The sequence below is a fragment of the Pteronotus mesoamericanus genome, unplaced genomic scaffold (assembly GCF_021234165.1).
Source record: "Pteronotus mesoamericanus isolate MK-2021 breed Mesoamerican mustached bat unplaced genomic scaffold, CSHL_Meso_final scaffold_31, whole genome shotgun sequence".
Taxonomy (NCBI): Eukaryota; Metazoa; Chordata; class Mammalia; order Chiroptera; family Mormoopidae; genus Pteronotus; species Pteronotus mesoamericanus.
In genome coordinates, this window is record NW_026555312.1 from 36,481,191 (window position 1) to 36,502,860 (window position 21,670).

At 54.0% G+C, this 21,670-nt stretch overlaps 1 protein-coding gene across 1 annotated transcript in view; it reads left to right on the forward strand.

Moving 5' to 3' along the window:
* Window positions 1-21,670, forward strand: part of CSPG4 (chondroitin sulfate proteoglycan 4) — a 45,698-nt gene that overhangs the window by 5,345 nt on the left and 18,683 nt on the right. The window contains exons 2-4 of the mRNA XM_054592040.1: window positions 14,701-14,864; window positions 16,527-20,063; window positions 21,172-21,654. Coding sequence (XP_054448015.1) covers window positions 14,701-14,864; window positions 16,527-20,063; window positions 21,172-21,654 — 4,184 coding nt within the window. The remainder of the gene's footprint in view (window positions 1-14,700; window positions 14,865-16,526; window positions 20,064-21,171; window positions 21,655-21,670) is intronic.

A 21,670-nucleotide genomic window follows, 5' to 3' on the forward strand; every position in this document is an offset into this window, starting at 1 on the left:
ACCATTGATGGCCGAGGCCCACAGCCTGGTCTGCCCTCCTTCTGGGCCCCTGCCCTGCATCTCTACAAGGTTACAGACCTTTCTTCCCTTACCCACACCTGGCCTCTGTCTCCTGGTCCATGACCTGCACCAGTATGACACCCAGTGTGCAGATACACACAGTGTTGCTCAGCAGCCTGGCTCAGGGCCTAGCAAGAAGAGTGTCCTCCAGCCCCCGAGATGGAAGTTCTGGGGAAAGCTCCCAACTCAGGACACATAGCCAGCCTGCTCTCTGGGGACATAAAGAGGGCTGGAGAGAGGAGACCCACTTCCGTTCCCACCTAAGAGCAACTCCTCCCACGCCTACGTTTCAGGAGGGGGCAACTATAAATATCAGTGGGCCCAGGATGCTGATTCCCATGACACCAGCCCCCTCCTTGTTCCTTCCCTCGTACACAGTGGCTGAGACCAGCCCAGCTCTCCTGCAGCTGAAGGCCAGCCAGGCAGGCCTTGGGCCCAGACATACACATGCATGGACGCACACACACACTTCCCACTGTGGTCAGGGAAGGAACAAATCACCCTTTTTGGGCATCTTGGAGCAACTAGAAGCAAGCTCCCCTTCCAACCTCAGTTCTGACTCAGGCCCCACCTCCCCCCACTGTGAGTACGCAGCTCTGGGAACTTCTACAGGACTGGAGGAGGAAGGGGACCAAGCACCTAATGGTAGAGAACAGTGTTAGAGAGCCTAGGTTTCAATTCCAGTCATATGACTGGACGCATTACCTTGGCCAAGTGACTTGGCCCTCCTGAGCCTGTTTCCTCCTCTCTAAAGTGGACAAATAATTCCTACCTTCTCTGTTTGTTAAGGATGAAAGCTTTTGCCTGGAGTAAAGGCTTAGTAGGTAACTGCTCCTGTGGTTGCTATTTCTCTATTTCCATCTCCTTCTGGAATGGGGGCAGCGCTCACAAGATGGGGGCTCCTGCTTAGGGACCTTTTACAAAGGTTCCAAGGTCAGGGGTTGGATGTGGTGGCCCTGTGAGAGGGTCTGTGTGGGACAAAATGGCATGGAGAAGAAGAAGTAGATTTCTAAGGGAGCTGTCAGCCGGCTACTGATAACCTTCCCAGGACCCTTCAGAAAGAGGAGTGGGGAGGGGGGTATACATCTTACTGACCTACTGGGCTGAGATTCACACACCCCTCCCACTGTGAGGAGAAGCAGGACAGCAGCTCCCAGCCCCGCCCCAAAGCCTAATAGCCCCTGGATGGAGATTAGTAAGCCAGAGTGCAATACTATCAATGTGTATGGAACAAATCACCAAAGGACACTTGGACCTGACCCAAGAGAAGATGAGCGGGGACAAATAGAGGAGTAGGCACCAGAACTTCCTACATGATGGGGAGCCTAACCATCTGTCTTCCCTCATCTGCCCACCCCTTGGGGGGGCCCTCTGAAGGTAGGTAGGGACAGAAAGCCAGGACCATGAGATGGCTCAACTGTCATAGTTCCCATGGGGCAGTTACTACCACTCATTAAGCAGTAGTGGCTGCAACAGTGAGTAGCAAAATGCAGACTGAGGGAATGAGGGGGCCCTCTCTGCCCTGTGCTGCTTGGAGCCACAGGGGTATTGGTGATGAGTCCTTGGATATGTGAGGTCAGAGTTGGTAAAGGTAAGGGGAAGTCAGCCACAGGAAATGAGAAGCCCGGGTGAGTGTTGGAGGAACATTCTGGATAAGAGTCTGGCCAGAGCCTGGGCCCCCAGCTCGAGATCCCAGTGTGTGGGCATCCTCTGCCTTCACCACCGTAGTGGTGACTCTTCTCAACAGACCTTTGTGCAGAGCCTGGCTAGCTCCCCAGATGTGTGCTCCTAGAATCCAGGTGCCAGCCACTGGCTGAGGCTCCATTTCTGGGCATCTGGTGTCCACGTACTTCCAGCTACCCATCTGGAGCCCAACTGAGCCCTCCAGGGGCAGGTACAGTCGTCCTTCCTTATCCATGGAGGATATGTTCCAAGACCCTCAGTGCATGCCTGAAACCACAGGTAGTATCAAACCCTGTATATACTATATTCGTTCCTAAACAGGTACACCTAGTTTCATTGTGCTTCTCAGATATCGTGGTTGCTTTTTGTTTGTTTGTTTGTTTGTTTGTTTGTTTATTTTACAAATTGAAGGTTTGTGGCAACTCTGCATCAAACAAATCTATTGGTGCCATTTTTCATATTATAGATAGCATTTTTTAGCAATGAAGTATTTTTAACTAAGGTATGTACACTGTTTTTTTAGGCATAATGTTATTGCACACTTAGTAGACTACAATATAGTATAAATATAACATTTGCAAGCATTGGGGAACCAAAAAATTCATGTACCTCACTTTTTTGCAATATTCACTTCATTGTGGTGGTATGGATTCAAACCTTCAATATCTTCAAACTATGCTTGTACATATACACATTTTCACTTAAAGGAAACACTTTATACCTTTTCTCTTTTTTTAAAGACTTTATTTATTTATTTTTAGAGAGAGGGGAAGGAAGGGAGGAAGAGAGGGAGAGAAACATCAATGTGTAGTTGCCTCTCACACGTCCCTCACTGGGGACCTGGCCCACAACCCAGGCATGTGCCCTGACTGGGAATTGAACTGGCGACCCTTTAGTTCGCAGGCTGGCACTCAATCCACTGAGCCACACCAGTCAAGGTTGTCGCAACACTTGCTTCATTGTGGTGGTATGGATTCAAACCCTCAATATCTCCAAAGTATGCTTGTACACACACACATTTTCACTTAAAAGAAACACTTTACAGCTCTTCTTTGGCATGTACGAATTGTCAGCATAATTAGTCTTTTTTTTTTTTTTTAAGAGAGAGAGAAAGGGAAGGGAGGAAGAAAGAAAGGGAGAGAAACATCAATCAGTTGCCTTTTGTAGGCGCCCTAACTGGGTACCACCTAGGTACTGACTAGGAATCGCCCAACCAACCGAGCCTCAGGAGTCAGGCTGCATCTCTAATCTTACACTTTGGGGCCATTAAGTAAAATAAGGGTGATGTGAACGCAACAATCGATCTGATCATCGAGCCAGCTAGGTGACGAAGAGGTCGGGAGCATGTACCGCATGGAGAGGCTGGACAAAGGGATGAGTCATCACGCTACTCAGGACCGCGTGCAGTTTAAAACTTATGAATTATTTCTGAAATTTCCATTTAATATTTTCAGACCACAGTTGACCATGAATAACTGGAGCCACAGAAAGGAAAACCACAAATAAAGGGGGACTTCTGTACTCACATGGGAGCCTGTCCCTCCATCTGTTGACAGCCCTGAGCCAGCTGTGTAGTTCTTGGGTGGGATACCTGGCCTTGGGCAGACTTCTGTCCCTCTCTGGGCCTCTGGGTAGAATCTTCATTCTCCAAGGTTAGCGTTAAAATTCTGAGCTCAAGCCTCTTAAGGAACAGGACAAGGGACTCTGCCTCTGTCCAAAGAGAGCTGGCAGCTTGTTCTGGGCCACATAGTGAGGTGAGCTGGGCCTGGGAAGGGACTGAAAGGCAGCCCAGTCTGCCCAGCTCCCTAGCATCAGGAAACCACTTTCCTTTGTGGCACAGGGCCTTGGGGCTGTCCTAAAATGAGAGCAGCAGCTCCTCTGCATCCGCAGTTCCCATCTTCTACTCCCTGACCCCAGCCCCGCCCTGTCAAAAATAAACCCAGACCACCCCACCTCGTACCAGCTAGACCCACCCAGCCCCTCCAGGGCCAGCTGAGTCACAGCTTGGAGCTGCTTCTTTTTTTAACTGTCTGAGTCACCAGTTGTGGCTTTGGCTCCTTGACCCATGCCCCAGGCTACAGCCCACAGTGGTCCAGCGGAGGGAGGGGTCAGACTAGAGGCTGGTAGCAGGTGAGAGCTCAGGCTAGAGCATAAGCCTGTAACCCCTCCAGGCCTAGGGAACTCACCCCTAGCAATCCAGGGCCCAGACCTGCCCTGGGCAGTCCCGGGGCCACCCTGCCCCATCTGCCCAGGACAGTCCTTCAGGGATCTTGGTGACAAAGCCCATCTGCATTGGCTCTGCTTCCACAGCTTTTCTTTGCCTCCAAATAGGTTTGGCCCTCCCACCCTGAGATTGCCAGGAATAGACATCTCCAGGTCCTGGGGCCCTGTGGGGTAGGAGTGGGCATGGCCTGGCTTTCTGAGGTGAAGGTCATGGAGATGCCTGATTCCCGCTCTTCCTCAGTGGATCCAGCTCAGACTCTGACCACTCTGCCCAGAGCACCAGGAAGACCTTCTGTGCGTCAGGGGCCCAACTTCAGACCTTCCCTTGCTCCTTGTATAACCCCCTTCCACACACCGAGTCAACTGGTCTGCAGACCTCTCCCCATCCCTGCCTCCTCTCTGTCAGCCCCATCTCTCTGGCCTTACTCTATTCTTCCTTTACCCAGTCCTGGTGGCAGTCCAAAGTGCTCCCTCTATGCTGGGCACCTCCGCAGCTCCCTCTTTGCCTTCTCAGCAGACATGACACACCTCACCTCCACCCATACCCACAGGGACTCTGGGCCCCAGGGACCAATCCAGAGAGAAAGTTTCCATCCTGCTCACCCAAGTCCCCTCCTTCCCCTGTCCCAAAATGCAGCTACATCCTGTCCCAGGGAATGTCAAGATCCCACAGGCACTTTCTTGGCTGCTAAGAAAGGGGGTGGGGGTAGGGAAGAGGCCTGGGAAGCCCCACCCCCAGGCCCTGTGGAGTCTGTACAGCCAAAGATCCCATCCATCTCCTGTCTGTGGCTATGGCCTCCAGCTATAAATAGGGGCTCTAATTCTATTTTCTTTAAAAATAAGCACCAGACTGTGTCACCACAGGCCCAGAAAAGCACTCCCTGGATGGGCAGGGTAGGGACATTGTGTCCAAGCCCCTGCCCCTGGGCATAGGGGGAACTGGAGAGTAACCTTGGAGACAAGGTTGAGGAGAGCTGGTCAAGCCCCCAGGTGCAGCCCTTGCCAGCAATCCACCAGGGAATGTGGCTGCCCTTCTCATCCTGCTGGGCCCTCCCTCTTTTCTTCCCATCTCCTCTTACTAAGTAGCCAGCCTTGTCCCAAGACTCACAGTGGTAATGGAGAGCGGTGGCAGTGACACGACTCCCCAAGCCACAGCTGAGCACCTTTGCACTCCCAATGCAGGGGAGCTTTGGGCCATGGGGAAGGGTGGGGAGAACTTTTCTGAAAGAGCATGAGGGCATTTCACAGGCAAAGAGGAAAGAAGAGCTCTCCAGGCAAAAGGCCCCAAGCAAAGGCCAGGACCTGGGACCTGACAGGTGTAGAAGGAAAATAGCTCAAGATCTGGTGAGGGCAGTACATGGGGTGGTCAAGGGTGGTGCACAGGAAAGCCTGTGGAGCAGGGGCGAGGTCACCCAGCACCCAACTTCAGTGCTGTGCTAGAGGGTTGGGGCTTGATATGGGGCAATGGGAAGCCATCGAGGGCTCCCAGGCAAAGAAGAGTGATGGAGTAGTTTTCATTTTAGGTTAACTGTGGCTGCTATTAGCAAAATGAGGCAGAAAATTTATTAAGCCAGGCAAGGGATGGTGGCCATCTGCCTTGCGGGATAGCACAGAGGAGCAAGAGGGAGAGGTGAATTTGAAGGAGAAGTTAAGGGTAGGATGGGTGGACCATGAGGAGGAAAGAGGTGGAATGACTTTCAGATTTCTGCCCAGCGGTGGGTGGATGGTGAGGCCTTCACTGGATGGGGAGCAGGTTAGAGGGGAGATGACATTGACTCTGACTTGAGATGGACAAGCTTGGGTTTGGGGATTCTTAAAGGTGTTCCTGGTGTAGATGTCTAGGGGGCTTTGGCAGGTGCCAGAGATAGAGATGTGGGCACTATAGCAAAGAAGTAGTGCCAGAGGCCAGGAAAGAGATGGACTGGGGAGTGTGGCAGGGTAGGCACAGCTCGGAGGTGCTGACAGACTAGAGGGGTCTACAGAGTTAGTGGGGTGCTAGGCAGGAACATATGCCAAGAGGATTCAGACGTGTGGAGGGGAACTCAGCCTGGGGACCTCTGAGGCAACTGGTTAACACAGAGGCCACTAGCAAGGACAATGAGGTTACCTGGTCTACCCTCGCAGGCCACCCTCCAGCCAGCATGTCACCAGTACAGGGGCTTCTTTTCCAGTCTGCTGTCAGCTCTACCAATAGAAAATCCCTCATGTGGGCCAAATGCCACCTCCATTTGGCCCTTGTGTTTCCTTAGATGCTGATGCTTCCTCTGTCAGCACATGCGTATATTCCTCCTGGATGACAGATTTCCTGGGCACAGGACACAGCCTCCGGGCCCTGTCCTGAAGAGCTTCCAGCGTGGTCAGGCCTATGGTCCCTTCGGCCAGAGGTAGCTCTGCTGTACCTACAGTGGTTATCACACGTTTCCTCCAGCCAGTTCCTGCTGGGCTGGGCTAGGCTGAGCTAGGGCCCTGGTGTGTGTATCAGTCTCCCCCACCCCCAGGAGGTCCCTTTCCACAGATGGGAAAACTGAGGCCAGAGAGAGTATGACAGCACGTGGCTCTGAGTGTAGTGTGTGTGTGCGAGTATGTTGGGGGTGCGGGGAAGCGGTGTCCTCTGTTTCCTCCAGATCTCCTGGACATGGGACCTCTGTCTGTAGGGTCACCCTACCTCCCTTTCCTATATTTCAGATGGGAGAATTAAGGCAGAGATACTGGTGGCTTCTCTAAGGCACATAGCCTATTGAGCGCAGGCCGGGCCAAATTGGTCCAGACCTCTGTCTAGACCAACAGTCATAGCTTCCACTGTCCCTTCATCCCAATTCACACACTCACTGTCTCCAGGCCCAGTCTACCAGGCTCAGGGAGGCCCTGAGGCCCCTCTCCAACAGCCTGCCCTCAGCTGTTTCTCATTGAAGAGCAGAGCGGAAGGGATTCTGCCAGAGGAGGGATGGCCCCTCAGCATCCTGGGGGCAGGCTTTGCACCCTGGGTGGAACCCACACCTCCCACCACTCCAACCTCTTCACTGACCCCTAAGATCTCAATGGGCTGATGGATCAGGGAGAAACCTTCTTTAGATCTGGCTCACATATCACTGTTTTCTGGAACGTGCCATCCTTAGGCAGCCCTGAAGAAGGTCCCTCCCTGATCCACCAGCCCCAAAGCCAGGCCCCATCCAGCCATGCTGGGTAGGCCAGCTGCCAAACCACACATGGAAAGCAAATGCTTCCCTCTGCCTCACTCACACCTCCTCCATCCGCACCCTCGCCGCGCCCCCCCCCACCCCCCCGCCTGCAACCCTGAAAGAAGATTTGGAGGCTTGAGGACAGGAAGGGAAAAAGTGTGTCTTCCCCAGGCAGGGGGCCAGTTCTCACACCCAGGCAGATGCTCCACTTCTAAGTTCCACATAGCAACCAACACCCCCTTCTCTGCACATACCCTCCCTGAGACCCACAGCATCCCACTCCACACTGCTATTTAGGCCCTCACACAAGTAACTGCCTCCCTTGCCTCAGTTTCCACACCTATAAAATGGGATCAATCTCACAGGGACCTTGATAGGGGGTAGAAGGCTAGGCAGGCCCAATGCCAGGCCAGCTCTCTCGTTCTTTCTTCTCTCCAGAACCACTGCCTTAGCCTGGTCAGCTGAGATGAGGGACTCGTATTTCCTCCAGAACCAAGAAAGCCAGGGGAAAAAGGATGTGAAAGAGGGCCTAGGAATCCTCCCTGTATAAGGAGGGAAATACAAGGCAAGGAAAAGCCTCTCTGAATTGCTCTAAGCCACAAAAGTCCCACCCTTCCATGCTTCAGGCTTAGAGAACAGCAGGCTTTCGCAAAGACTCCACTCCTGGCCCTGCTTCCTCCTGCCCCAGCCTTCCAGTCTGGGTGGACTCTGGGCTGCTTCTTCCAGATAAACCTCTCATTTTCTCTCTCACGACTTCTCTGCCCCACATGGCGCCAGAGTAGGGACACAGGGCTAGGAGCCCAGGGTACCAGCTCTGCCCCATCAGCATCTGTGGACCAAGCTCAGCATCCCACCCACCAATTCCCTGCTTCCTCTCCAGGGACACTCACCTTCCAGAGGGGGTCCCAAAGTTGGACATGTTCTTCAGTGTATGCCGCTTGGCATGGGTGGCCTCCAGGCCCTTGGTTAGAGGACCAGTAGCTGACACCATTAACCAGGGTCAGGAAGCTATTGTCCTGTCCTGTCCTCCTTGGCCTGGCAACCAAACAGAAAGTCAAGTACTCTGAGAGTGAGTCTTGTGGCTCAACAGTTCTCAAAGAGAGGAGGGATGGGGCCACCTTGACCACAGCCGAGGGCTCTGTAGTGTTGAGAGGTAGAGACAGTCACCTGCCCACATGCATAGGAGCCTGGTGTCCCCACACTCTGCTAGGACAAGATGTTGCCTCCTGAGAAGAACAGGAACAGCTGCTGTTTTAAGTTCCCTGTGACTTTGAAGTAATCAACTGTTGTTCCTATGTCCATGTCCTACATTATAGACTCAAGACATAGAATCTAGAATCAAGGATGTAGGTAGTAAGCACTGCAGATCTGCAAGCAGCCAGCCCTGGCAGGAGGTGAGCTATCTTCAACTTGGCTCTTGCAACCCCAATGTCACCAATGCAGGCAGGTTATGCTGTGCCTTTGGTCTGACCCGAAGTCTGTCCCTGTAACTTTGCCCCTTGTTACTTTTGAAGGTAACTGGCATGGGGGAAAGTGAAAGTTTGGGAGGGCTCAACTTTGAGCCTTCAGAGGGCGGGGATGCTGTGGGACATGCTGGAGGAAGGGCTGACACCAGAATAGACACAGTCACAGCTTCTCCCTTGCCCAGGAATCCAGATAAATAGACATGGCTGGCCAGGAAGGGTTATGGTCAAGTATTCAGAGCACCAAATCCTCCCCTGTCCCACACTCACACCTACCATTACCTACTGGGCAGGGGTGCAAGGTCTGTGCTGCTCTGTGGAACTGAGTCCTCATACCAGTATATTTGCTGTCCTAGCTGTGTGATGGGAAGGGACAGCATAGAGAGCATCAGCCCCACCAGGTTGTAAATCAGAGGGAAATTTTCACCCTACTCCTGCCTCCTCAGATGTTTCCTGGCTTGGGGAACAGAGCCCTGGGGATCTGGCATGAGGTCCAGGGAGCCTAGTGACCTTAGGGAGGGCCCAGCTGCAGGAGAAGGGTACCTGGCCCATCCCTACTCTCACACAGGGCCACTCACACACATATCTGTGGGGGAAGACAAAGAACCCTTCATCCTTGCCTTGGCCCTCCCAGAACACCCCACCCTCAGCCCCTCAGACTCCCTCAGGGGGACTCTCCCAGTCTCACCCCCTCCTGCTCTGGGTCTGGAACCAGGATTTGTCACCCCTGGTGACAAGAGCTATGGCGGAAGAGTCCAGCTTCACCTAGAGCAGGAAACCCTCCCTCCCCGGTTGGCTGGTGATGCCCCTCTTCACCCTCCTCAATCCTGTCTACGGTAGCAGGCGCACTGCCCACATCCCACCTCCTCTGTCTCTTTTGGGTTTTTCCTCCTCCATCTTGCTCAGGCCTTCGTCTGGACCCCTAAGTTCAGTCTTTGTGGAGGGTCTTTATTTTCCATTCTCAGTTTTAATATCTTTCTCAGGCTTTCTGTCTTTTTCCAGGTTGGTTCTCCTTCTCTATCCCCATCACTCCAGTACTGTATTTGTGAATGAATGAATGACTTTACATTGTTCCACCCTCTCTCCCCACCCATCTCCCTGCTCCTGCACCATCTTGGTACCAATGTGTCCCTCCTTGACACACATGTCCAGGCCTCCCACCAACCACCCTGACCGTGGGCCTAGGCAATCCCCATCAGCCACCCCACCCAGCAGCTCTGGGCTCCAAACTCTCTCCCTTATAAAGTCAGGCAGCAGCAAACACCAAGGAATGCTGCTGCTGCCCATGACGCATGTTGGCTGTGGGGCTGCTGGCTGCCCCCAGGCGACCAGGAATTCAGCAGGAGCTGGCACAAAGGGATTGATTGCCAGGGAAAGGTGAGGTGGGGTGGAGTTGTCCAGACAGGTGGAAGGGCCAGGACTGCAGGTTTTCTGACTGGGAAGTGGAAGCCAAGTCCCCCACTGCAGGCCGAGCTGCAGAGAACTTTGATAGTGTAGAACCCATCAATCAGGAAGTGGGGATAAAGGACAGACAGTGTAGAATTGATCGCCTGGGAAGTGGGAACCCAGAGCTGAGGCCCAAGCCAGGCTCTCTAGACTTTTCTGGAGCAAGGATGATGCTCCCAGTTATAGCCACGATGGGGCAGAGGGGAGGCAAAGACAAAGACAGGGAGAGATGAGGAAAAGGAGAGGCAGAGACAGGCAGCAGGGTGACTGAGAGGCCAAGACAGAGACAAAGAGAGATGGGACAGAGCCAGGGAGACAGTCTGGCTAGCCCCAGAGGTTCTGAGGACTCAGAAGGAGCAGAGTCTGCAGCAGCCCCCAGGCTAGAAAAGTACCCATACATGAGAGCTGCCCCTAGCTAACCTGGAGTGGGGGCAATCTGATGGGCATATACTCTGCCCCTTGTCCTAAGAACCTGTTGACAGGCAGAGAGTTGGGCATCATGATGAAAGTAAGCCTCACGTTTGTGGTCCCCCAGGAGCAGGGACCAGGTTCCCATTCATAAACATCCTAGGAGTGCCCCCAGGGAGCCAGATGATGCCCATGTAACCATGCTCTGCAAGAGGGTGGCTTGCTATAGGCCCATGTGAGAAAGGGCTTGGTGGGAAAGGACACAGCCTCTTTCTGTGTTCCCAGTCCTTGTCTTGGGAACAGGGGTGGAGCCACCCAGCCCTGGACTCAGACAGCAGTGCCCTGTTCCTGGGCAGGAAGGGTGGGATGCTATGGGCTTTTTCCACCTTCAGTAAACGTCTCGGATGGATGGGCGCTGAGCAGGAGGGGCAGGAACCCTCCAGGAACACAGAGCTCCTTTCATGGAGATGGCACAGCCAAGTCATGGCGGGTAGGCACTGAGGGGTAAGACAGGCCTGGGCACAATCACCTCTCTGTCCTGGCAGCTCCCAGCCCACACACACACATGTGCACAAACACACAGCCTTACATAAATCCTAAACACACCCAGCAGCCACCCACACACTTGCACACACATGCAAATACACATCTCTGTAGCCCTGGGCACTCACTTATATGATTTTCCAGTCAGAGAAACCCATACCTGTGAGGCTCTTCCCACACCTTCACTTATCCCCAAGCCCTGTGGGCGTCCTGTTCTACCCATTCAGAAGGATTGGCACCACCCAGGCAGCCCACAGCATGAACTCTCTGCATACCCATAGTAGAGAGCAGACCTGCAGAAGGGGGAGGGACCTCCATCACTAATCCCCAGAGAGGAGGGAGGAGTGGAAAGAAGTGCTCATTTTACAAAATGGTGACCCGGAGGCCTGCACGGGGCCCTTCTCCAACTGCCGCAGGCCTGAGCTGGTGTTTTAATGAATCATGGGTCTTCTTTACCCGAAAAAGTCAAGGGAAGGTCTCCAGGCAGTGCTAATGCCTCATCTCTTCCCCTACCTCCCAACACCCCATCAGGCCACTAAGCCTGGCTTATGCATGTTACCTTTCCCTCTATTCCTCCGTCTTCAACTTTCCAGAGCCTACGCATTTCTGCCAGGCTCTCACTTGTCCTTGCTACCCATTCTCCTCGCTCTCTCCTCCTCGATACCCCCTAGGAAGCCCTTAGGGATTGACCCCCAGTTCATTACTCCTTTTTTTTTTTAAATCCTTACCCAAATACATGCTTATTGATTTTACAGAGGGGGAGAAGGAGAGAGAGTGATAGAGAAAGACATCAATGTGAGAGAGAAACATCAATTGGTCCCAATGGTGAATGGAACCTGCAACCTAGGCATGTGCCATGACCAAGAATCGAACCTTCGATCTTTCAGCTTATGGAACGATGCTCCAACCAACTGAGCCACACTAGCCAGGGCTAGCTCATTACTTCTTCATCCTGCACTCCCTATCCATTCAAAGTCCTTTCCCACTGCCTGCCCTCCAGGACAGAGATTCTAGGTTCTTGCAACTGCAGCCCAACAGAGACAGTAAGAGGGACAGAGGGAGAAGACCAGGAAGTAGGGGTGGTGGGGGTGGGAGTGTAGGGGCACTGTCAGAGTTTCCAAAACCCTGGCCAGCAAGGCCTCAAAAACCTCTGCTGGGGCAGGGTGGAGGGCCTGCCTGGCCTGTGCACTTCCAGCACAGCACAAGGCTGCTTGTGTGAGCCCTTCCCTGCCTGGTCCCACTGGAAACAGCAGGGCCCACCCCCTCAATGAGCCCATTCAGACTCCAACCCTCTGGAAAGTACCTCTACTTCCTGCTGCCCTCCCACTTAGCCCTGGAGAAATAGGCCAAACTGGCTGCTGCTCTCGCCTGCTGTGAGGGGACTGGAGGCAAGTTGCTCAGTGGTTAGAGCCAGCCAGCCAGCCAGCTACTTCAGGAACTGGTCCAGAGTCCTGACCTTGACCATGCCCCAGCAGGTTTATATCCACCTTTAGCAAAAGGGAGTGTGGATCAGTGTGTGGGCTCAACTCCCAAGCAGGACTCACTCCTTGTGGGTGGTAGGCAAGTAAATGTTTATAATAACAGGCTCTCTGGGAGGCAGGGAGCCCTAGCTTGTCACATTGGCCTCTTTCCCTGGTATAAATATTCTCACTGGGCTACATCACCTGGCTCACAAAATCCCTAAAAATTTACAATCAGCTCTTGCCAGCTGCTATGATCTCTAGCCTACCATGATGGTGGCCCTGTTGTGCAGGGACCGCATGCCCCACCATCTATGCTATGGCTGCCCTCAGTGTAATGTGCTGCATTTTGCTCTAAAAAACCAATGTCCTGCCTACCCGGGTAGCTCTTGGTTAGAGCATCGTCCTGATACACCACAGTTGCAGATTCAGTACCCAGTGAGGGCACATGCAAGAATCAACCAATGACTGCATAAATAAGTGGCCCTGGTGTGGTTCAGTGGGATAAGCCCCAAGATGCAAACCAAAGGGTTGCTAGTTCGATTCCCAGTCGGGGCACGTGCCTGGGTTGTGAGCCAGGTCCCCGGTGGGAGGTGCTCGAGAGGCAACCACACATTGACGTTTCTCTCCCTCTCTTCCTTCTTCCCCTCCCCTCTGTCTAAAAATGAATAAATAAAGTCTAAAAAAAATAGGTGGAATAACAAATAGATCTCTCTCTCCATCCCCTCTTCTCTCTAAAATCAAAAAATAAAATTTTTTTTAAAAAAAGAATCAATGTCCTTGCAGATAAGTCACTCTGTAGGTGTCTCCTACCTGCCAGTCTCCAGCCTGTCCCCCACCAGCACTGAGGTCTGCTGGGCCTGCTGGGCCATGAGGCCCAGACAGTTTTTCAGTTCTCATTTGGCTCCTTTAGCTTCCCAAACTAAGGCTCTGATGTTTCCAACAAGTGCTGACAAAGGAGATGGTTAGAGGGGATTTCAGTTCAGCCCAAGAGGAAGAGCCCTGCAGGTGGTGGTGGCTGTCTTAGACCAGGCATGCCTCCGACTCCTCCAGTACCTACTTCCTCAGGCACATGTCAGCTGACAGAGGCTGGCCCAGGATGAGCAGGTATGTAGCTGGTGCCAGATCATCCCTATCAAAGCTACCAGCCTTTATTCACTCACATGCGCTTTAAGGGAAGCCCAACAGGGATGAATCATCTTTTTAACCCATTCCTCTCTGCCCTTCCCAGCTCTGGACATCTGGGGGACAGACTCAAAGTTATATTTGGCCCTAATCTCCACAAAGGAATAGACCAGAAATTGTGGCAGCCAGTTGGAGGTCAAGGGCGGCTAACTTTGGGAAAATGCCTGGAAGGAGATGGCAACACCAAAAGAAGTGTCCCAGTATGAGACAAAAAGGTCCCTGTGACCCTGCTGCCTTGGTAGGCCCACTGGCCTGCCCAGCAGACTCTCAGCATCTCCCAGGCCTTGACTTCAGTTTCAGACCCAGGCTTGGAGGACTCAGCTGTCGTCATCTCAGCCAGACCTGACTGCTGATCAGGGACCATTAATAGCTCTATAGCAAGATACAGCATGGAGTGATGCAGGAAGCTTGGGCCCATTTGGGGTGCGGCACTACACGTGGCCTCCATCTGGCCTTAGAACTTTTGTTCCTCGATGGACTCAGACCAAGAAGCTGCCTCTGCCACCCCCAAATGCAGCTGGGAGCATGACCCAAGAGAAAAGCAAAGATGGGTGGGCTGCCTGGCAGCATAACCACCGGGCTTCTGCCCACCCACAGAGGCAGAGCATAGCATGGAAAGTGTGGCCAAAGTGTAGGGATACTTAGGAGAAGGAATTTGAGCTGGGATCAGTTTGGGTTCTTCTGGAACTCCAGTCCTGGGATTTGTGGCCACTAAGCAGGTGACCATGCCAGTGATGGTTTCCCTTTGGGCCAAAGAGGGGCCAGACCCAGGATGGAGGTGCTGTTGGAGCCCAGAGGAGGAGAGCCATTGGTGGCAGAGGCCCCTGGCCCCAGAAATCTCTAAAGTGGGTACATGAGTTGCTTAGAATTTGCTGAATCTGGCCTTCTTCAGAGGCAAGATCTAGTCTGGGCACCTTACAGCCACATGGGAGAACCATGAGGGTTTGCCAGCATAAAACCCTTCCCTAAAGCCTACCTATCCACTCTGTAGCACCTCCCCTTCTTTAGGCAAAGGTCTGAAATTTGACCAAGACTCACACTCTCACACAGCCTCCTTCTTCGGTGAGAACCACCTGGAGGTGCTTGTGGACACAGTTCTGACCAACATCGAACTACAGCTGCAGTTCTCCACATCCCAGCCTGAAGCCCTACTTCTCCTGGGAGCAGGCCCAGCTGACCACCTCCTCCTGCAGCTCTACTCTGGACGCCTGCAGGTCAGTGACATCCCCCTGCTGGACTCTCACTTTCAATGGCCCCTAACCAGCTGTGTGACCTTGTCCAAGTTGTTCTCACATTGGGGGTCTCAAGTTCTCCACTGTGAGATGGACGACAGCATTCCAGAAGCTGTGAGTCCCTCCTGCTCTCCAACCTCACTTCTCACCACAACTCTAGCTGGCCCTTTGGGTGCTGATGGCACTGATGGCTTTCTGCTCCCTGGTTATCTATTGTCTCTTGCTGCCAGGACTTTTCTCACTCCACTCCCTCTGCCTGGTGCCGGCCTCACCCACTCCCTGCACCTGCCCAACTCAAGGCTCTCCTTGAACTCTCAGTGTGAACATCCCTCCCCCCTGCCCCTGCCCCAGTGCTAACCTGGGCTCTGCATAACACCAATCATGTCTGTCAATGACAGTAACAATAACACCACCACAACTTTCTCATTTTTCCATTTCATCCTTCAAGTCACCACAAGCTATATTAGCAAGGATTCTCTGGCTCTCTCTTGAGACTCCCCGCTAACCATGAAAGATTTGAGAACCCAAGGTCTTAGTCCAGGTGAGAGCCATCTGCTTTCACACCCCACTACGGCCTGGTCATCCATCAGTCCATCTGCTGCTGCCATTGCTTCTCCCTGTCATACGGTGTCACTGTTGAACATGGCCTGGTACAGCCTGGTCCTGATAACTTTCCTCTCTGTCAGAAACAGTGAGGCCACACCCCTACAGAGCTGCTCCGTACTTGGACTCCCAAGGTGTCAGCCCTTAGTGCTCTGCTATTTCAGTTCCACTACTCAGCCACCACCCGTTCTACCATCTGGTTGGGGAGTCACTGCACCAGAGTCAGCTCTGGTGTCAGTGTCCTGTAGATAGAAGCATGTTCCTCTTTTCTCCCCAAAGATCTCACCTCACTTTAGGTCAGGGAGCTTTTCTTACTAAGCCTTCACAATGCAGAGGCTCTGACTGACTTCCCATCCCTGAACAGTGAGCCTGGCTGCCTCTGTGACTGCCTCCTCCACCCTACCCCAATTTTGCCCCACTCAGGGCCCTCAGCAGAGAGTTCCCAGGTGCCCATGATAGAATCTTGTGTGTTCCAAGGTAATTTTTCTGGCACCCCTCCCCCACAAAAAAAAGGGAAAAAATAGCCCTGGCTGGTGTGGCTCAGTGGGTTGAGCACCAGCCTGCAAACCAAAAGGTCACCTATTTGATTCCCAGTTGGGACATGTGCCTCGGTTGCAGGCAATAGGCAACGGATCAACGTTTCTCTGGCACATCGATATTTCTCTCCCTCTCTTTCTCCCTCCCTTCCCCTCTCTCTAAGAAAACTAATGAAATATTTTTTTTAAAAAGAAAGAGGGAAAGAATAAAAAATCCAGGTTGAATGTGTAGAACAGCATTTTCTAGATGTCAGTTATTTGTGGGCAGGGACCACATCTGACTGACATCGGGGTCCAGAGCCTGTCCAGACCTCCTAGGGATTACTTTGGTGAGTGTTTATGGAATGAGTAGAGGTAGTAGAAAGGAGAAAGGGGTGGCATGAGAAGCCCTTGCCCCAGGCCCTCTACTCTGGGGACCCCAAGTGCTCCTGGGGACCAACTATGTTTTTCCAGCAGAAGTGATAGATTCACAGTGCTACCTTCCCCGACCCCTGTCTCTCCTCAGGTCAGACTTGTCCTAGACCAGGAGGAGCTAAGGCTGCAGACCCCGTCAGAGATGATGCTGAGTGACTCCATCCTCCACACAGTGTGGCTGAAGGTGTCAGACGGCTGGGCCTGGCTGTCAGTAGATGGGCTCCTCAATACCTCAGCCCCAGTCCCAAGGCGCCCTCTGGAGGTCCCCTATGGGCTCTTTGTGGGGGGCACTGGAAGCCTGGGCCTGCCCTACCTAAAGGGAGCCAGCCGACCCCTGAGGGGTTGCCTCCATGCAGCTACCCTCAATGGCCGCAGTCTTCTACAGCCACTGACCCCAGATGTGCATGAGGGCTGTGCTGAAGAGTTTTCTGCTGGTGATGATGTGGCTCTGGGCTTCTCTGGGCCCCGCTCACTGTCTGCCTTCCCTGCCTGGAGCACTCAGGATGAAGGCACCCTGGAGTTTACACTCACCACGAGGAGCCAGCAGGCACCCTTGGCCTTCCAGGCAGGGGGTCAGCGTGGGGACTTCATCTACTTGGACGTGTTTGAGGGCCACCTGCGGGCTGTGGTGGAGAAAGGTCAGGGCACTGTGTTGCTCCACAACAGTGTGCCTGTGGCTGATGGGCAGCCCCATGAGGTCAGTGTCCACATAGATGCTCATCAACTGGAAATCTCTGTGGACCAGTATCCAACACGTACTTTCAACCGCGGAGTCCTCAGCTACCTGGAGCCACGTGGCAGTCTCCTCCTCGGGGGGCTAGATGCAGAGGCCTCTCGCCATCTCCAGGAACACCGCCTAGGCCTGACACCAGAGGCTGTCAGTGTCTCCCTACTGGGCTGTATGGAAGACCTCAGCATCAATGGCCAGAGGCAAGGACTCCGGGAAGCCTTGCTGACTCGTAACATGGTGGCCGGCTGTAGTCCTGAGGAAGACGAATATGAGGAGGACACTTATGGCCCCTATGAATTTTTCTCCACTCTGGCACCTGAGGTTTGGCCAGCCATGGAGCTGCCTGAGCCCTGTGTGCCTGAACCTGGGCTGCCTCCTGTCTTTGCCAACTTCACCCAACTGCTGACCATAAGCCCCCTGGTGGTGGCTGAGGGTGGCACAGCCTGGCTTGAGTGGCGGCACACGCAACCCACCCTGGACCTGAAGGAGGCTGAGCTGCGCAAATCCCAGGTGCTGTTCAGTGTGAGCCGCGGGCCACGCCATGGCAAGCTAGAGCTGGACATTCCAGGAGCACAGGCTCGGCAAATGTTCACCCTCCTGGATGTGGTGAACCGCAAGGTCCGCTTCATCCACAATGGCTCTGAGGACCCCTCTGACCAGCTGGTGCTGGAGGTGTCAGTGACGGCTTGGGGGCCCGTGCCCTCCTGCCTTCGGAGGGGTCAAACTTACATTCTGCCCATCCAGATAAACCCTGTCAATGACCCACCCCGCATCATCTTCCCACATGGCAGCCTTATGGTGATCCTAGAACATACACAGAAGCCACTGGGCCCTGAAGTTTTCCAGGCTTATGACCCAGACTCTACCTGCGAGGGCCTTACCTTCCAGCTCCTCGGTACCCTGGCTAGCAGCCCTGTGGAACGCCGAGACCATCCCGGGGAGCCAACAACAGAGTTTTCCTGCCGGGAGCTAGAAGCAGGCAGCCTTGTCTATGTCCACCGTGGTGGGCCTGCGCAGGACCTGATATTCCGGGTCAGCGATGGGCTGCAGGCCAGCTCCCCGGCCACACTGAAGGTGGTGGCTGTCCGGCCAGCCATCCAGATCCGCCACAATACAGGGCTGCACCTGGCCCAGGGCTCTACTGCACTGGTCTTGCCCGCCAACCTATCCGTGGAGACAAATGCTGTGGGGCAGGATGTGACTGTGCTATTCCGAGTCACCAGGGCCCTGCAGTTTGGGGAGCTGCAGAAGCAGGGGGCAGGAGGGGCAGAGGGCACAGAATGGCGGGCCACGCAGGCCTTCCACCAGAGGGACGTGGAGCAGGGCCGAGTGAGGTACCTAAGCACTGACCCAGAGCACCACACTGAGGATACAGTGGAGAACCTGGCCCTGGAAGTGCAGGTGGGCCAGGAGACCCTGAGCAACCTGTCCTTCCCAGTGACAGTCCAGAGAGCCACTGTGTGGATGCTGCGGTTGGAGCCACTGCACACTCAGAACACCCGGCAGGAGGGCCTCACCACAGCCCACCTGGAGGCCACCCTGGAGGAGGCAGGCCCAAGCCCCACCACTTTCCACTATAATGTGGTTCAAGCCCCCAGGAAGGGAAATCTGCGGCTGCAGGGCACACGGCTGTCAGAAGGTCAGAGCTTCACCCAGGATGACTTGAAAGCTGGTCGGGTGACCTACGGGGCCACAGCACGTGCCTCAGAGGTAGTTGAGGATGTTTTTCATTTCCGTGTGACGGCTCTGCCACACTTCTCACCGCTCTACACCTTCCCCATCTATATTAGTGGTGACCCAGATGCTCCCATACTCACCAATGTTCTCCTCTCAGTGCCTGAAGGTGGTGAGGCTGTCCTCTCCGCTGACCACCTCTTTGTCAAGAGTCTCAACAGTGTCAGCTACCTCTACGAGGTCATGGAGCGGCCCCGTCATGGGAGGTTGGCATGGCGGGGAACACAAGACAAGACCACCACGGTGACATCCTTTACCAATGAGGACCTGCTACGTGGCCGGCTGGTGTACCAGCATGATGACTCCGAGACCACGGAAGATGACATCCCATTTGTGGCTACCCGCCAGGGTGAGGGCAGTGGTGGCATGGCCTGGGAGGAGGTACGTGGTGTCTTCCGAGTGGCCATCCAGCCAGTGAATGACCATGCCCCCGTGCAGACCATCAGCCGCATTTTCCATGTAGCACGGGGTGGGCGGCGACTACTCACTACAGATGATGTGGCTTTCAGTGATGCTGACTCTGGCTTTACTGATGCCCAGCTGGTGTTGACCCGCAAGGACCTCCTCTTTGGCAGTATTGTGGCTGTGGATGAGCCCATGCGGCCCATTTACCGCTTCACCCAGGAGGACCTCAGGAAGAGGCAAGTACTATTTGTACACTCAGGGGCTGACCGTGGCTGGATCCAGCTTCAGGTGTCTGATGGGCAGCACCAGGCCACCGCACTGCTTGAAGTGCAAGCCTCAGATCCCTACCTCCGTGTGATCAATGGCTCTCGCTTTGTGGTCCCTCAAGGAGGCCAGGGCACCATCAACACAGCTGTACTCCACCTGGACACCAACCTAGACATCCGCAGTGGGGATGAAGTCCACTATCATGTCACAGCTGGCCCATACTGGGGGCAGCTGCTCCGGGCAGGCCAGCCAGCCAAAGCCTTCTTTCATCAGGACCTGTTGGACGGGACCATTCTCTACAGCCACAATGGCAGCCTCAGCCCCCATGACACCCTGGCCTTCTCTGTGGATGCAGGGCCTGTGCACACAGATGCCACCCTACATGTGACCATTGCCCTAGAAGGGAGACTGGCTCCATTGCACCTGGTTCAGCACAAGAAGGTCTACGTCTTCCAGGGGGAGGCAGCTGAGATCAGAAGGGACCAGCTGGAGGTAGAGGGCTGGGTGGTGAGCGGGAATATGGGCCTTCATGCTGTGTATGCTTGGATGTTTTCGGTGTGCCTATGGTGGTTTCTGAGTGCAGTGTGTGTGCATGCCTTGAGTATGCGTGTTGTGTGCCCAAGCATTTCTGGGAAATTTGTACATATAGCTGCCTGTCTATGTGTGTGCACTGTGTGTTCCAAATGGCATGTGCCTATGTGTACATGCTGTGACTAACCATGCAGACTCCTGGGCCCCACCCAGGCCCTGAAATCTCTGAAGCTGAGCCTCAGAACCTGTATTCTAGTATCAATAATTTCTCTGGAGAGTTTTCATAGTAACAAACTTTGAGGAGCTTTAGCTGCCCCCCAGGTTCCCATAGCCTCAGTTCTTTTCCCAGACCTCAGACCAGGACTCCTGGTCTGGAGAGGGCTCCTGACCCCCCAGGAGCCTCATGGAACAGCTATACGCTTCCCAGCAGGCCCACCAATTTGCTGTGACCTTACCCCAGTCTCTTGCCCTCTCTGGGTCTTATTCTCTCACACTGCCAATTTCTGAGCCCCTTGTGGTTCTAGCTGTCTGGACTTTCAGGCAGAATGTGACTAAACATGTCTTGCATCAGGCTGTCTTTGCCCTGGAGGAAGTAGCATTTGAACCATGCTTTGAAGAGTCTTCTTGGGTTTCAATAGCAGGAAATGGGGATAACTGTATTATAGGCAGAAGACACAGTCCAGGCAAAGGCACAGAATCAGGAATGTAAATTAGAGGGTGATGATCAGGTGAGGGAGCACCCAGCAATCCTTGGTCTGGACGGAGCCTGCAAGCTCCACGGAGCTTATACTGTCTTAGAGTCTTGTGCCTCTTAAGAAGGATGTGGAGCTCTCTGGTGGTGAGAAGTGGCAATAGTGGAGGAGGGACTCTGTGTGTGTGTGTGTGTGTGTGTGTGTGTGTGTGTGTGTGTGTACACGTGGGACAACTATGTGTCTTTGTTCAGTGAGTTATATGTTTGTGTCACTGAATTTGAGGATGTGTGATTATGCACATCTCAGGGATTGTCTCAGAGGCCATGACGGCCTCCTTCTGTGCCTCTGGTAAGTACCCCTGACCCTCTGTTAACCAGGCAGCCCAGGAGGCAGTGCCACCTGCAGACATTGTGTTCTCAGTGAAGACACCCCCGAGTGCCGGCTACCTGGTAATGCTGTCTCATGCCACCACTGCGGCCGAGCTGCCTAGCCTGGACCCTGTGCAAAGCTTCTCTCAGGAGGCAGTGGACGCGGGCAGGGTCCTGTACTTGCATTCTCACCCTGAGGTCTGGAGTGATGCCTTCTCCCTGGACGTGGCCTCAGGCCTGGGTGCTCCCCTCGAAGGTGTCCACATGGAGCTCGAGGTGCTGCCTGCCGCAATCCCACTGGAGGCACAGAACTTCAGTGTCCCCGAAGGCGGCACCTGCACCCTGGCCCCTCCACTGGTCCGCATCACCAGGCCCTACTTCCGCATGCTGCCAGACCTTCACCTGCAGGTGCTAGAATCACCCCAGCGTGGGGCACTGCAGAGAGAGGGAGACCCTCAAAATGAGACCCTCAGCACCTTCTCCTGGAGAGAGGTATGTTGTCAGGGAA